This window comes from Lipophrys pholis (assembly GCF_963383615.2).
Source record: "Lipophrys pholis genome assembly, chromosome: 2".
NCBI classification, from domain to species: domain Eukaryota; kingdom Metazoa; phylum Chordata; class Actinopteri; order Blenniiformes; family Blenniidae; genus Lipophrys; species Lipophrys pholis.
Window position 1 is genome coordinate 26,701,933 of NC_137636.1, and position 12,154 is coordinate 26,714,086.

At 44.9% G+C, this 12,154-nt stretch overlaps 1 protein-coding gene across 1 annotated transcript in view; it reads left to right on the forward strand.

Annotated features, from left to right (window-relative positions):
- Window positions 1-7,842: 7,842 nt before the first annotated feature.
- The window catches only part of LOC308106804 (collagen and calcium-binding EGF domain-containing protein 1-like), a 45,530-nt gene continuing 41,218 nt past the window's right edge, over window positions 7,843-12,154 (forward strand). Inside the window, exons 1-2 of the mRNA XM_080458764.1 lie at window positions 7,843-8,255; window positions 11,551-11,631. Coding sequence (XP_080314890.1) covers window positions 8,113-8,255; window positions 11,551-11,631 — 224 coding nt within the window. The 5' untranslated portion in view covers window positions 7,843-8,112. The remainder of the gene's footprint in view (window positions 8,256-11,550; window positions 11,632-12,154) is intronic.

Consider the following 12,154-nt stretch of genomic DNA (forward strand, 5'->3'; position numbering starts at 1 on the left):
ATTACTATAATTTTCCCCATTAGTCTCTGGAAGCAGCTTCTTTGAGCTACGCTGCACAATCTGGCTCTGATTTCACACAATTAGTCATTTACTTATTCAAACCTCTAATTTGTATTAATGTTGTTTCATACTATCCACAGAGGAATACAACTTCAGCCTCTTCAAGAACAGAGCTGAAACAGAAATTAGAAATGAATAATCCTTTCAGGACAAACGACACAAAACTAAAAAGTCAAACCAAACAACTTCTTCTCAGTCCATCAGTGTCATTGTCTGTTTATGTTAAAGTAAACAACACCACACTTGGTCCTTATGGTAAAAAAAACAAATAAAGTCTCCACACAGTTTGCTCGGTTGATCAGATAAAACAGTCTAATTATAAAAGCTTATGGCAAAGTTACAGTTTGAGCAATCAGGTAGTGATTGCAACCCTGATTAAAAAAAATAACAATAATAATGAGTGGGTAATTATTATCCATAGAAAAGAATACCTCTTTTCCCCCATATATACTTTCCTGTTTTCAATAGATACCCTTCCTCCACATTTAGGATGTTTTCCAAACTAAACATGACAGATTAGCTTTGGAAAAACTTGTAAGTTCATCCATTAGGGTCTTGCCCTCTTTGAAATATGAGCAAACTGCTTTTACATTGATTTATTCTTAAAAGTTGTAAAATTCTGAAAGAAACGAAGCCAATTTGATCAGCCGGAGCAAGTTAATCACCTTAAGATAATAAGTTGAATCAACTAATAAGCTCCATGAAGAACTAGTACGAACAGACCTGCTCTCCTTTTGCTCTTTAAAGCTTAAAAAATATTTTTCTACTACTGAGCAAGAAGAAACCCAGACTGTTCTGTCCATGGCCATGTCCTTCAGGTCGTCCGGGGCGGGGGGGGGGGGGGGGGGGCAAGCCTCTCCCAAACCAATAAGAGATATAACCTCTCAGTCGGTCCTGTGCTGACCCTGACTCCTCCTCCCAGTTGGGTGTGTCTGGTAAATTGGAACCAATCAGGACTCATCCTAATCAAACGCTTGAACCACCTAAACTGCCTCCATTCAGTGTGGAAGAGAAGCAACTCAACTTTCTGTTCTGATTCTTTTAGTCATTACCACAGATGAGGATGGGGATAGCAGCAGATGGTAAACAGAGACCTTTGCTTTGCTCACTACACAAATGTGGCAGAAACCATAATGATGTGTTGACCTTCCTGATACTGTGATCACTCTTTCTATTATTCATGAAGATCTTAAGATACTGGAGCCTTTCCATCTACAACTGAACACAGCATTCCATGTTTTTCATGAACTCTGACTTAGAGATATTGATCAGCATCTCAACTGCTTCACACACATTGGTGAACTGTTGTATTTGCACAGTGGAGGCACCTGTGATCAGAATAATATCATCTACAAAAAAAAAAAAAACACACACCATTTCGTGACCTTCCCAGACAAGGCCGGTCGGGTCTTGTCTGTTCTCCACCATGCTTCCTTGACACAAACAGAAGAGAAGACGAATGACAACTTTTGAGTCCAAAACCTGCCTTGAACGTCTGACTTAAAGCCAAGTATAAGGACAACAAAATAAATAGAAAGCAGCAGTGACCATGTTTCTTGATATTCCTGAAGCACCTGCTATGGTCTTAAGCATTCTCAAAATCAACTGAGCACACGTTAATTAAATTGTCAAACTCACTGTCAGTGATTTGCAAGAGAAGGAATACTTGGTTTGTTGTTCAAAGGCCAGGACAGAATCCACATTATTCCTCCTCAGTCAGATGTGAAATTTCTTTTATTTTTTTAAACAAAGAGGCTGACAGAAATGGGTAAAGCACAAACTTTCAGTCCTTGCTCGTATGATTCGATATAAAGTTTGCTTGTTCAACTTCCGCTCCTTGTTTTTGTGTAAAACACTCAGGAAGTAAGAACATAGGTGACCAACAGGGTGCAATTTGCAAAGCAAAGGAATCCCTCCTCCTCCTATGTTCCATACCCCGCTTTACTATGCTGAATTACTTATACCATCCATCTGTATCGTTGTCTCCCATAATTGAGTACTGATACATGCACCAATTGTGCAACATGTTTTAGAAATGTGCATTTATGAATTCTATTGTCGGTGAAGTGCTGCACACCCAAACAAGTTTAAAGTTGAAACAACAGCCATCCTTTTTATAGATTTACATTTTCTGTACGGGGTCACAAATGTGGCAAGCACATGTAAATTCAGTTTTCAGCAGTGCTCATTTTGTCAAAAGTCAGAATTTCATTGAACAAACTCTATTTGAGTCGCCAGATGATACTCATCTTTTGATTAATGTGGGCTGTCAAAATGTGTGGGGTATTCCATAAACAATGTGGCATTGACCTACATTAATATTGAATAACTCCATAAAGATATTTAGTGATTCCATAAATCATTAATATACACATACCATCTCCTGGTATCATCGGTTCAACAAGGCACTATAAAGGCTATTTGAGATGATTGAGATGGATGAAGTTTTCTGTGTTCATAAGGAGATGGACATGGTAAGATACAATACTCATGGCTTTTGTGTTACAAACACAATACTTGGCTGAACCTAAAGGGATCAAAGTGTGGCAAGAAAATTAACCCAACATCATTATGACACCGGCAGCCTGAACTGTAGATACAATGCAGGATGGACTCACAAGTTCATGATGTTTACATCAAATTCTGACTCAACCATCTCAATGTGGCAGCAGAAATGGAGACTCATCAGACCAGGTAACATTTTTCCAATCTTCTCCTGTGTGAACAGAGCCCCCGGTTTGATGTTCCTAGTTAAGAGTAAAGCCATTGGTGTGGTTTTCTGCTGCCCATCAGCTTCAAGGTTCGATGTGTTGGGCACTCAGAGATGGCCTCCTGCATGCCTTGGTTGATTGGTGCTTTGTTATTTGAGTTAATTGTTGTTTAACATCTTAAACCGATCAGCACCTAAACCTCTTTCTTCAGCACCTAAACCTCTTTCTAAAATTATCTCAATCCTGTCAGGTTCAAATATCTCAATATCCCTTCCCACGTTCAAATGGGAAGAAGATCTCAATATCAACAGAGACCCAACGTTTTGGTCAGAAATCTGTACAAATACATTCAAAATGAGCAAAAACCCCAATATACAGCTCATACAATACAAGATCCTTCACAGAGTTCATTACACGGGACAAAGGATGTTCAAGATGGGGCTCACTCCCACTAACATATGTTCAAACTGCACAGGTGATCTCCCCGATACCTATTTACACGCACTTTGGCTGTGTACGCCAGTCCAAACCTTCTGGCAAAAGATTTGTGAAGACTTATCGTTATGCCTGGGCTACCCTATTCCAGTCTCACCTTCACTTTGCTTGTTAGGAGATCTCACAGAAATTAAAAGAGAAAAAAATGAGTCCTGCATGCTCCTGGTTTCCCTAAGCGTCGCAAAAAAGGCGATCCTCATGAACTGGAAATCCAAAAGTAATTTGAATATAAAGTTATTTAAAAACTTACTTCTAGACCACATCACATTGGAGAGAATGTCTGCTTGTAGGAAAAATCATTTGACACAATTTGAGTCCACATGGTCCCCAATAATTAAATACACCATGTAGCCCTGTGGGGGGGGGGTAGTGGCTCCACCCCGGGGCTCTGGGGACCGTCCGTGGCTGGGGCGTCGCGGCTTTGGTGGTTGGTGGCTCTGTGGGCTCGGGGGTGTCCTGGCGTCTATGCTGGGGGGCTACGGCCTGGCCTGGGGAGTCCTGGGCGGGGGTGTGGGGGGGGCTCTGCTCTGGGCCGGGGTCGGGCCCGCTGGGGTGGGATGGGGGGGCTGGGCGTCGGGCCCCGGCTGGGCTGTCGACTGGGGGGGGGTTGGGGGCGGGTCGTCCGGGCCCTGGGGGTGCGGGGCCTCCCCCTTCCCGGTGGGGGTGCCCGCTGCGGCGCTGGGGGTGGGTCCTCCCTCTGGCCCCCTCCCCCGGTGGGGCGGGTTGGCCCCTGCTGCCGCGCTCCGGGTCTGCCTCATTCCCGGATTGGGGGGAGCGGGGGACGGGGGGGGCTCCGGGTTCTGGATGGACGGTTAACTGAGAGTGACCTCCAGGGCCTGATAGGGGTGTGCGTGTGCGAGTGCGTGTGTGTGTGGGTTGGGGTGTGTGGGTTGGGGTGTGGGGCTGTGTGGAGTGGGCGAATGAGGGGGGGTGCCCTGGCCACTGGCCTCCGGCTGGGCTCGCACTGGGCCCTGCGGGTCTCGAACTCTGCTGTCTGGCCGTTGGGTGGGGTGGGGGCTCCCTGCCCGGGTCCCCTTGCGGCGCCTTGTTTGGGGGGGTGTGGCCCCCCGGGTCCTAGGCCGGCCGCTCGGGGGGTGGGGTGGGGCAGCGCGGGGGGTCCAGCTGGGCCAAGGTCCTAGCGACGGGGGGACCCCCTCCCTCAGAACCCTCCCTGCCTTACCTCACCTTATATTACCCCACAATAGGGAACAGTGGGGCGGTGCCTAGGTGGGGGGTCCAGGCTACTTAATTGCGGTCTGGGTCCTCCCCCGACTTTGCACCACCCACAATTTTAACCACACTTAGTCATGCAGGGTCTTGAGGGGGTAAGCCGCTTTCGGGGTTCTGCCGCTTGTCAGCGGTAGAACGCCCGGGCCCCGCTACCCCCCAATTTTAAACCGCACCATAGACACACACATCGCATCCACCTTTTCAAGACACAAAAACACACCCTTACATACATCCAACACACATATAGGGCAGGGGAAGGGCGGGAGACGTGGCTCCCCCCAGCACCTCCCGCTGGGGTCCCGCCCCGGCCCGGGGTGAGTGCGGCTGGAGTGCGGGGGGCGCGCTCCCTCGGGCGTGGCGCTTGTGGGGGGGCTGGGGTGCGGTGCTCCTTCTCCACTTGCTGTTGGATTGGTGGAGGTTGGGATACCGCGGTGGCCGGGAGGGGGCCCGGCCGGCGGCCTGAGGGTGCGAGAGTCATCACTCCCCCCCCCGTTCCGTGTGTGTGTGTGTGTGTGTGTGTGTGTGTGTGTGTGCGGGGTGGGTCATGGGTTGGGTTTCCCAATCAAGACCCGGGGGGAGGGGTTATGGGGCGGGTGGAATATGAGGCTCCTGGGGGTGTAGAGTTGACTGTTCTCCGACCGGGGCCTGCGCCGGACTTCGCTTTCCTGGGTCTGGGGGCGGGGCTGGTCCGGGGCGCGGCGGCTGGGGCCGTCTCTGCCTTGCCGGGTTGGGGGGGGGCGGTGGGTGGGCCTGTTCCCGGGGGTGCGGTGGGACTCGCCGCCGGGGTTGGGGGGGCTCTCGGCCCGCTCGGCCCGGGGGCCCTGCTCCGGCCTTTTCTCGGTTTGGCGGCTTGGGTCGGGGCCTGGGGCCCTGTGCCCTTTGTCCTTCTCTTGTGGGCCCCTCTTGCCTGGGGGGGATTCCTCTCTGCATTCTCCGTCGGGTGCTTTTTGGGCGGGGGCGGGACTCTCTGGGGTGGTTCGCTGGGGTCTCCCCGGGCCTGGGGGGCTTCTGTCTGCCGGGGTGGCGGTGTCCGGGCGCGGTGGCCTCGGACCCCGGGGTGTCACCACGGGTCCCCCCACAACAGTTCCGGCCACACCCAGTGGACAAGCCACACGCACTCACACACACATACACGCACACACACACACACACACTTTCACTCCTCACGAAAGGTGCTTCTGAAGTTGCTTGTTGTCTGTCATCATTTGCTCAAACTTTAAAAATCATGTTCCTCTTTTGTTGTTGCCTCTTTGTTATTTCATGTTCCTGCTTCACGTTACTGTCTAGATAGAGCTGCTCAGGCTGGTTTGGTCTAGGAAATCATCTTACTGTTTAGATAGAGCTGCTCAGGCTGGTTAATCTGGAAAATCGTCTTGCTGTCTAGATAGAGCTGCTCAGGCTGGTTCAATCTAATAACAGTTGGAGAGTATTTGGATGAGTGTGATTATTGCAAATAATATATGTGGCACAGCAAGGACGTTGTATGTTATCCCCTTCCCCCCTCACCCCTCCCCCCTCCCCCCTCACCCCTCCCCCCTCGACTTTCTTCTCTCTCTTCTCTTCTCTCTCTCTTTGTGCGTTCCCCCCCGGTCGTGTACGGCAGCCATGCCAACTTCTGACGGAGAAGGCAACAGGAGGAGACTCCAGGTCTCTCCCTGTTGCAAGACCAAAAACTGTTCTGACTCCGAAGGCTCTCAATCACATCATATTGTTGGCCCAAGCTGCCGAACAGGACAAGGGCAAAAAAAAAAAAAAAACATCTTAAACCGGTTTGTCTATTTTCCTCTGATGTCATCAACACAACTTTTTGTCCAGATAACTGCCAGTCATTGGATTTTCAGTCTTTTTTTTGGACCATTCTCTTTAAACCATAGAGATATTAATGTCCCGTTAATCTCACAGTTTCTAAAATACTTAGACCGGCTTGTGGCACCAACAACCATGCCATGTTCAAAGACACTCATGTTTGCTTTGAACTTCTACAAGTCATCTTCACCTTGTCGACATAACTGCTTACATAAACTGGATTTCTGCCACATGATTGATTTATTGGCTATTTGTGTCAAAAGAGTATTTCAAACACCTGATCAGTAACTTGCATGTTTGTATTTGTCAGTATGATTAGAGTAAACAAGTGCATATGAGTTTCTTGTAACATTTTAGCTCCTGATGCAGCGACACTCTGATCTTTTGCTGTTGGTTTGACTGTGACTTGTTCTAAGATTCTCATGGAGATGCTTAGAACCTGCACATGTTTTAGATCTTCATTGTCTTTATTTTACGTTACTGTTTTAGCAGCTCTTACTTCACTAACAAGAATCTACAACAGGTTTTTTTCATATCTGTCATGGGATATTTACATCTTCTAATGACAACAGTGCGGTCTCGGCTAACTGTTGCACGGATCAGTGTCGAAATTTCATGAATAAACAGCCCTCATTCTGTTTTGGCCCTGCTGATAAATATATATAACAAAATATATCAGAATCAATTAACTCCAAGATCTGGATGAAACCGGTAATATATATGTTTACATCTCATCATCTGTTTAGTATTATTTTGAAAAGTAAGTGAATCAGCTAACTGACTCAGTTACTGAGACCGCCAACATGTCCCATGATGACACATTGATAAACACTTTGGTTTCAAAGAGGAGATGCGGTTTTTATCTGTTTAATATCACAGATGTGTCTCTCTGGCCTTTCTGACGAAACCTTCAAGAAAGCTAAATGTGTTTGAATGCTACTGACAAAGACCACACCACTGGACCTGTCAAATATATGAATTCAGCTTGTCAAACTTCTGATTTTGAAGCTTTTTTCTTTACAAATCACCAAGTTGTATGGGAAGTAAAACACATTGTGGATTGTCTGGTACAGTTCTGATGCACAACTCCGGTTGTTCCAAAAAAGAAATCCGAATTTGATTTAAGCGCCTCTGCAACAGATGTTTAAAATATAAAGAAAATGTGGGACACATTCTGATTTTAAAATTGAGGATTTACATGCATCTGTTTTCAATTGCTGTTCTACAAAAGAGGTCAATTTTTATGTGTGAAAATCTTTCTTTAGTGGAAAAAAGTTTTATTAAAGTCATATTGCCAGCGCCCCCTACTGTTTGATGTGTTTCCTAACCCACGGTGAAGTTATGAAACATATCCATTAATTGAAGGAGTAAAACAAATCAGAAAGAAATTTTACGTTCATTGAAATTTCGTTGCAGATTTTTCACAATGATTATGACTCTGTGTTATTGACATCACCTTCAGTGTGGATGGCGCGCAGGGTGGGGGTGGGGGGGGGGGGGGGTAATACTCGATTGTTTTAAGTTTCCTCTTTAGAGGCAGGAATGTAAATCCACGGGGATTAGTGAGAACACACTGGGCAGTAAAGCCTCCAGTAGCTCTCCAAGGGGTCTCTGCCTCAGTGCGTAAAGTTGGGAGAGGGCTCCGGACGCACGGCGCAGCGCGCATTATCTGCACAGGCTCCATGTGCGTCACCTCTGCGGGGCACTTGACAAAGATTTTGGATATTTTGACACCAACTACCCCGAGCGAGACGCTGACAGATGAAAACGGTGGCGTTTTGCGGATGTTAAGGGGTCTTCACTCGAACGAATGATCAGTCCCGGAGCGCACAGGGGGGACATGGGTCAACTTCATGGTGCGACTCTTTTACCATTTGGCGTTATCTGTGCTATTCTGCTGTGGGAAACTAGTGCCAGCTCCATCAGGACGACGCTTGCAGTGGACACCTCGAAGTGAGTCGACAGATACATATATTTTCTTTTTACGTTTGGTGAATGCTCTGATTAAATCACGTTGGGCAAACACAGTTAAATCGGAAGTATATAAGAATTGGAAACACGAGGAGCTCATGAAGAGAACGTTTCACATTTATGAGTTATTCATCCATTCACAACATTTGATCCAAATTCTGTTTGAATATTAACTTGATACTTTACTCAGTAAAAGCTCCCACATTTAATTTAAACTCAAAACAAGCACTTCACTGTCAGATTAGCGCACGGTGCCAAAAAGCCATAATCGAGTTTAGTCTGCGTTTTATTGGTTTCTCCTCCGTGCGACACGCTGTCAAAGAGTCAGACCTCTAGATGAACTTCCGCAGCACGTCTAATCCGATGTGATTTTCAAGGAAATGTTAAAAAGAAAAAAAAAAGAAAAATCAAAGAGGGGAAACTCCAAATGGTCGGGATCGGTCGCGGTACAGAGAGCCAAATGTTGCTGCGCTTAGACATAACATGACAGATGCTATTAAAGTGCCCGGAGAGGGCAGGTCAGGAGGATGTGAGGGGAGCACATGCTCTCAATAACGCTGGGAGGAGAGGAGGAGAGGAGGAGACCACTGAGATGCAAACCTCCAGTGGACCTGAGAGCTCTCTGCGTCTATAATCATGTGTCTTTTTTCAAGTTTAGTTTGAAATCATCACAATATGTTACAAGGAGATGAAATCATCTCACAGTGATTTATGACCTTCCTACTTACACACATACAAAGTGTGTTAATCATGGCTGTGAAACAAACTCCGACTGTTCTCAGATGTGGACTTGATGACATGTTTCAGCCTCCAATTAGGTTGTTGTGGCACATGCAATGAAATTCACAGTAATGCAATTTTATGCCTATTTGGAGCAAGGCATTACTGAAGATGATATGCCAATGATAAAACAATATCACACAGAGGGAGTGGCTGCGATTGTATACTTTGTACAAGCTGATACTCAGTTCAACTGCAGGACCTTAATTGTAATATTGCGTGTATAAGACATGCAAATACTATTTAGGAGTTGATTATAAGAAAGCTTTAGATATAGACAGATAGTGCTGCCATTAAACTACAGATCTTTTCATGCTCAAAAAGTATTTGTAATAGTATCCTCCATATTCTCAAAGTATAGGAGGCAATTGAAAAGTAGTCAAATCATGTTAACTGGATTTAAGATGACCTGCCCTGTATCAAACGAAGCCACTTGGATACGAGACAAAATGTTTTCCAAGAGACACGACCAAGTAAAGTTGACCCGATTCCGTTGAATATTTTGTTATAATAAATCTACATTAGAGAGTTTTTTGCTCCAATAAATCATGAAGTTACATGTATCTGAACTTTTTATTTAACTAGAGGAAAAAAACCCAACATGCATTAGTGTTATGTGAGGTATTTATAGCTGTTATTGGTGTGATTAACCACATTTAAAACAGCTGTGAGGTGGAGGGATACAGCTGTGAAGTGTCCAGCAGCACCCACAGTCTCTCCTCCAATCAGATTCTCAGGTTGGAAAAAACTGTTGGATATTAGCACATAACTTGTACCTTCCCTAATGATCGGCAAACACACATCAAAGGTAGGTGAGCATGGTTAGTGCTGCGGAGGCCAGGACTAATATTACAGACCTACTCTGCACATGTTGTGTCCTATACATGCTGCTGTAATTAAACTGTTAGTTTAGGAAAAGGGATGTCTGTGACCTTTTGACTGTTTGGAGCAATATGTACACTCTATTACATGCACAAATTAAACAGCAGAAAAATCAATACTGAAGTTAATATTGGGCTCAATTGTCTTTGATATTTGTGCAGAATTGTTTTGTTGGTTGTTGTTGTGTGACTGAAATGGGCAGTTCTACTGGTTAAGAGGTGAAAATCATTCAATCTATCATGTCAGTCTGATGATTCACTGGAAACTAAACAAAACCCCATATGAGATATAGAAAATGAGGAAACTTGATTGTATTTACAAAACCTATTTGCAGTTCTGCAATGTTTTAAACCCAGTTACAACAAGGGATGTTTACTACAACATGTAAGAAATAGATCCAGAAGTGTCCTTCAAAGTCATTAAAAATGAAGAGTAAGTTTCAAACATGGATTAATTGTTTAGTAAATAATATTAAATATAATATTATAATAAATATTAATATCAAGATAAATCCTGCGAATGGGAAAATATTACTGTAAGGATAAGTCAATTAGTCAGACAGATTCCACTGTGAAAAATCACAGCTTCGAGTCAAGAACATTTCTGAAAAATCATTAAATATCGGCACCAGCTTTGAAAGTATTCTGAAGTGGGAGTTAAACTTGTAATCTTTAAATCTCTAAAGACGACAGTTTGGCTGAGATGAATAAAAAAAAGCGTGATCCAATCTCTGATTTGGTTTTTAGAAATAATCTAAGATTTTATGACAGTTGAAAGGAAAGCATATTTAAAAGTGTAAAGGAGCTATATAGCTTGCTGCGTGTACTGCTCGCACATCTGTGCAGGATTCCCACAATTAAACAATGTCTGCAGGTTTCTGAGCAACCTGTGCTGCCGTCCAGATGACTCCTTATTAGAAGAAGACAATAACAAACCACCATTTACATGAATACCAACAGCATGGCTTCATCATAAAAGATTCCAGGTGTTAAACTCACTGATTGGTTTTGCCCACTGAAAATATCTGTTGCATTATAAGATCAAAAAGTACAGGAAACTATGAACAAAGTAAACCTATTGAATAATGGAAAAATAGGGAAACATTTAACTTTCATAAGCATTTGGTCCTCTCAGTTCTCAGACACTCGTAAGGTAGTAAAAGAGTGGATGAACTTGCTTCTGAGCCAATATAAGATGTGTTGGAGACATAAAGGTCAAAACAGAATTTTTGGGTTTTAAACTGAAATGTATTTTCAGATTTTACACACGACATGATGCTTTTGTTTTCAATTAATGAAACTGATTAAAGCATCATGACTTCCTGTATTTTATAAAGGCTGCAGACAGACTGCAGTAGTCTATTCACCGTTCAACTCAACAATACCACCAAGCAAGATTTAATACCTTCAGAATTAAAAGCGTGAGTCCTGGGGGGTATGTGGTACATTGCTGATCATAAAATGTAACATACTCTAATTCAGCTCTGGACCTCCTGCGCTCATAATTCTCCACATCTCTCAGCTTGTGTTTTACGAGTGTGCAGCTTAGCACTGCCGCATAATGCTGCAAGTCAAACCAACCTGCTCTGGTTCCCATTTGTTGATCTTTTCCACAGGACAGAGTGTCCAGAGAACAAAATCCTGACGGTGGAGTATCCCTGCCTCAGATCCGGGGGGAAGAACAGCACTTGTTTCAGGTAAGCTGTGTGGTCTCAAGACCCTGTCTGGTTCTAATAGGATTGCACAAGTACGTGAAGCAACAGGTAGCTGCTGCGCTTCCTGATAGTCATCTGTGTCTGTTCAGACGGCCCATTTTTCCAGAACTGCGATTTGCTCAAGGACTATTTGGCAGGACAAGAGGGTGTTGATGCCTTTAGGGGGAATTGAATCTGACTAATTCTGAGGGTCATGGAGCGGTTTCTACAACCGTTAACCCAATCCGCTGTGTCATTTCCACTCCTCCGCACAGTATATCCCCCTTCTGGAAACCCTCTATATTCACATGGGAAAGGGGCTCCAGTCCGTAGATGTGTCGGCCAACAGCAGCCACCCTTCGAGAAGTCAAAATGAGTTTTTACTTATTCGTCCTCCATTTCTCACCCTCTTTGTTCCGTCATTCTGGTTTTCAGCTGTGTTGTTGTTGCTCTCTCTGCCCTGTGTTGAGCTGATTTCCACCAGCCGGGCTCCATGACAGTTAAACACAGCTTGAACTTTCTCAGC